Source organism: Morus notabilis, unplaced genomic scaffold (genome assembly GCF_000414095.1).
Source record: "Morus notabilis unplaced genomic scaffold, ASM41409v2 Scaffold1691, whole genome shotgun sequence".
Lineage (NCBI taxonomy): Eukaryota > Viridiplantae > Streptophyta > Magnoliopsida > Rosales > Moraceae > Morus > Morus notabilis.
The window spans coordinates 1-4,290 of record NW_010359807.1 but is presented as its reverse complement, the minus strand read 5'-3'; the positions used below and the strand labels follow the sequence as shown (position 1 = coordinate 4,290).

General features: G+C 34.5%; 1 protein-coding gene across 2 annotated transcripts; it reads left to right on the top strand.

Moving 5' to 3' along the window:
• The first annotated feature begins 985 nt into the window (after positions 1–985).
• LOC21411199 lies at positions 986–4,213 on the top strand. Of its 2 annotated transcripts, none has more exons than XM_024163677.1 (6): positions 986–1,183; positions 1,632–1,698; positions 1,790–1,857; positions 1,966–2,055; positions 2,163–2,299; positions 4,118–4,213. In XM_024163677.1, the coding sequence occupies exons 2-6, from the start codon at positions 1,632–1,634 to the stop codon at positions 4,179–4,181; spliced, it is 426 nt and encodes a 141-aa protein (XP_024019445.1). In that variant the 5' UTR covers positions 986–1,183; the 3' UTR covers positions 4,182–4,213. The 2 variants fall into 2 exon arrangements, with proteins under 2 accessions (XP_024019445.1, XP_024019446.1); XM_024163678.1 differs by having other exon boundaries at positions 2,455–4,191.
• The last annotated feature ends 77 nt before the right edge of the window (positions 4,214–4,290 follow it).

Genomic DNA, 4,290 nt, shown 5'->3' with positions numbered 1-4,290 from the left:
TTATTTATTTAATCATGTAACTAAAAGTTAATAATTTAAGTAGTAAAATGAATATTAATAAATTATGTATATACTAAGGTCTATTCATTTCACCGATTCGAGTTTAGAATTTGAGTTTTGTTACAGTAAAAAACTCTGAGAAACAGTCACATATAATTTTTTTTGCTACAATAAAAAACTCTCACATAAAAGCACATCTCAACTCGAATTAAAAACTCGAATGAGCGAACTAAACATGCCCTAATTATTTTTCTTAATACACTAATTAATTACTTATAATCTAATAAATATGAGTACATTACTAACATAGTAATCACTTATAATTAATTACTAATCACTATTTATTATTTAGGATATTAATTTATTATATATTTTTTAATTACTAATTTACTCATTAATGATAATTTATCCATTATTATTATATTATTAATATTAGTTTTTATTTGTTAAATAATTATCAATTATTAATTATTTTATGTATTAATTTAAGCTTATTAATTACGGTTATCTTAACTACCCACAACAATTAAACCTTACAATGTACTAAACGTTATTATACTACTTTTGAAATCAGCAACACTTATATAATTACAATTTATTAAATATTAAATTATTTTTTGTAACAACTATTTTTTTATTCAACACAACTAAAAATAATTTTTTTAAAATCTATAACATTATTAAACTGACCATAAATATGTAAATATTTTTAAGTTTAAGGAGTCAATTATTAAGAAATTAAGTTTAAAAATAAAATTGTCAAATGCGTAAAGTTTAGGTGGTATCTATATAAAAAAGTCAAAAAAAAATAAAGAAATAAGAAAGAAACGTCAATAAAACATAGAACTATATGAGACACGTGAGAACACGCGATATTTGCGGTACATCGAGGATCCAGCTAGGCGGACTCAAAAAGACCCTAAACAAACTCGGGTTTGATTATCATATATTTAATGTCGCCTTTGAAGTCCGCCGTTCAGACGGTTGTCTCGCCCTCTCATATAAATACCGCCCACAGACTACTTCGCCTCTACGGTTTTGCCTTCGTCGTTTTCTTCTTTGCTCGTGTTTGTTGCTTTCGCAAAGCAAATCATTGAAAATTGTTCCTCTTCTTCTTCCTCTATTTCCGACGCTCGTAACCCTAGTTTCTTCTTCGATTTCGTTGATCTCGTCTGAGAATCTGGTAAAGTTTTCGTCTTTAATCTCGGTATAATATGTTTTTGGCTTCGATTTTTGTATGAGATTTTTGAAACCCTCGATTTCCGATTGAATCGGTGAGATTTCTTTTGAGTTTCCTCTTTGTTTGACGAGGAAAAGCTAAAGAAGAGATTAGTTGTGGAAAAATTAAAATCCGAAGGGAAGTATTTGGGAGTATTCGTTATATTAGGCTTGTTCCGAGGGATTTTCTGATTTTAGGAATTTCTTAGCAGCTAAGAAGTTTTCTCGGTCTTCATATATGGCAAAGTAAAACTTTTTTATTTTCTTTGTTTTTTTTAATTGAGTTTGTATGATGTTTATGTATCTCGTAACAGGTGAATTTTTGAGAAAGATTTTTTTTTTGTTTATTTGTTGTGGTTCCGGTTTCGTATAGTGCTTTGCAATTGTTGAATTTCTATGCTTGTGTTCTGCAGATGGCTGCTAAACCACTTACAACTGAGGCAATTGCTCTTACAGAGAAGAAAATGGACATGACATTAGGTTTGCTTCTAATCTATTATCCTCTTTTTTATTTTTTAATTTACGTGATTATTGTTCGTGCTTAATTTTTTCTCTCTTTGTGCTAATGTAGATGACATCATTAAAATGGCGAAAAATAACGGCACTAAAGCTAAGAAGCAGCAGCAGCGTAGGGCGCCGGTAAGAGCTGTTCTGTACTTTCCCCACCGTTCCGATGACCCACCCATATTGCTGCTTTGATGTGATGTTTGATTGGTATCATAGTATTTATTTTCTATGTCACCGCAGAATAAAGGTCAGAGCTTTTTGAAAACTGCTGTTCAGGAGAAATCAGCAAAGGTGCGGCGATATATGGATTCAAGATCATCAGTTAGACAGGTAGGAAAGGGTGCTGATAATGTGAAGTTCTAAACCGTATCTTCTTTATGCACAGTTGCAGAGAGTCTGATATGATGCTTTGTTTAAATTTTGTATATTGGAATCAGGGGTTCCTAGCTCAAAGAAGGTCAAATTTCCAGGGAAACCAATTCCCTTTGGCAGCTGAGGCTGCACGAAAGGCTGCAAATGCTGCATTTCGAAATAGAGCTTTTCCCCATAACCAGATGGCTAATTGGAAACCAAGGTACTTTGTACTGCTCATTAGGTGCATTCCTATGTTTTGTATAAGAAGTCTTGAATATAAACTGTTAGGATATGTGTTAAAACTTCAAATATGCTTCTCGTGTTGGTGGTAATTGTTGGCGCTTGATGGAAATTCTATATTTGAAATTATTGCAGGTAAATATTGGCCCTTCAACATTACTATTGGCATCTTCCCTGTGCTTGCGATTGAAGCATTTTTCAACTGGAATAATTGTGGAACTCCTGCATTTAGTTGTTTAAGTGGCAAGCAGCCAATTTGGGAGTGATTCCAAGTGTTGACTGTTTCCGTAAATGGCATCCAGAATTGAATTCCTGCATCATAAACTTCTTGTTTGCAAAATTTCTATATGTTGAGCAGTGCATATCTCTTTTGATTGCGGAAATTCATGCTAAGAACTGGGGACTGCATGGTTTTCGGGTTATCTGTCAAAGAATTGATTACAAGTATTGGACAGTGGTTTGGTTTGAAGGAGATGCTTTTGGTTTTACATAAAATGTTAACTGCATTTAAATACTTGAAGTATTTAGTACATTTACGGAAACAAGACAGCACATTTGATCTGGATAGTTCGACTTTGTCTGTGTTGACCAGCTCATTTGCTTTATAAGTCAAAAGTTAGTTTCACTCTTGTTGTGTTAATTGGGTGCCACTGTAGATTCCTTGACGGGCCTGGCAGTAGATAACTTTGTTCTCTTGTTCGAATTTTACTGATTCTGGAGCGTTATAGTTGCGGTGTTATCCCATGTTCAGCTTTTTCTACTGGCCACTACACACTAGATTATGTGCTATTGCCTACAATATGTGATGTTACAGAACTTGTTCCTGGGAGTGTGTCCTGCACTTCCGTTCGTTTTGCATTTTAGTATTTATATCATCGATTGGCCTTCTAGATACTTTCCGATGATAGATATGAAACTGAGAAGATAATGCTGCAGGATGCATGTCATTTGCTACTTAATGCCATACCAATACGAGGCTTATGGAGAGTTCTCGTCCTTTTTCTAGTTTAACTGAAAGAAGCTTCATTTTCCATCTGGTTTTATTGGTCTTAGTTGCCTGCTTCATGGATGATTGGATTTCTTTTCGCTGATTTAAGCATTGAGGGATAGAACCTACATGGGATAGTTTCTGTGGTTGATTGGATTTGTTTTCCCTGCTTTAAGCAATCATTGAGAGATAGAACTCATATGGATCATTTCCGTATGGTAATTTTTTCCCTTTCAACATAACAAGAGGGAGAATTTGGGTTGGGACATGTGATATAGAAGAGTAGGTTTGTCATGACAATTTTCTGAAGTTCCTTCTATGGGTGGCGGTTATAGTGGGCAAATATTAATGAGATGCTGATTTGCAAAGGTTGGAACTTAACGGGTTGATTCCTACAGAAGCTTCTTTGCATGTGTATTCGTTTTGTTTCATTCTTGTGGATGTTGCTTTGGAAGAGGTCTCCTCTGTATTTGACTTTGGAGAGAGAGGAGTCGTTGGGGTGGTTGTGTTCCCAGTTTTACTGCTATGTGGAGTGTCTTTAATTTGAGATTTTCACCAGAGCGTCTGAGGGATCTTCATTTTTCGTAACTGTTTAGTATTGAATGGTTTGTATAAATTCTCTGTTAGTTGGATACTAATAGATGTTATGACGGTAAGATGCTCTACTCTCAGCCATGTGTACTTGTGGTCCTATAACAATTCCACGTGTTGCTGCCAGCATCTTCATAGTGATTCTTTCATCCGTAGGTGTTCATTCTCAGAAGTATATTGCCTTTTCATTTCTTCAACTTTATTTTTCATTTGATGCAGGGTTGGTGCTCCACCTGTTCAAAGACGGCCTGGAAATGGAAGATTTGCTGCCAAGGTACTGTAACTTCCTTCTCTTTATCATTATGATGGATTTTGTCCTCCAAGCAGTTCTTATAGTATATCAGATTTCCTGCTGTTATAACAGAATCTCTGTTTGCATTCCTATGGAATGC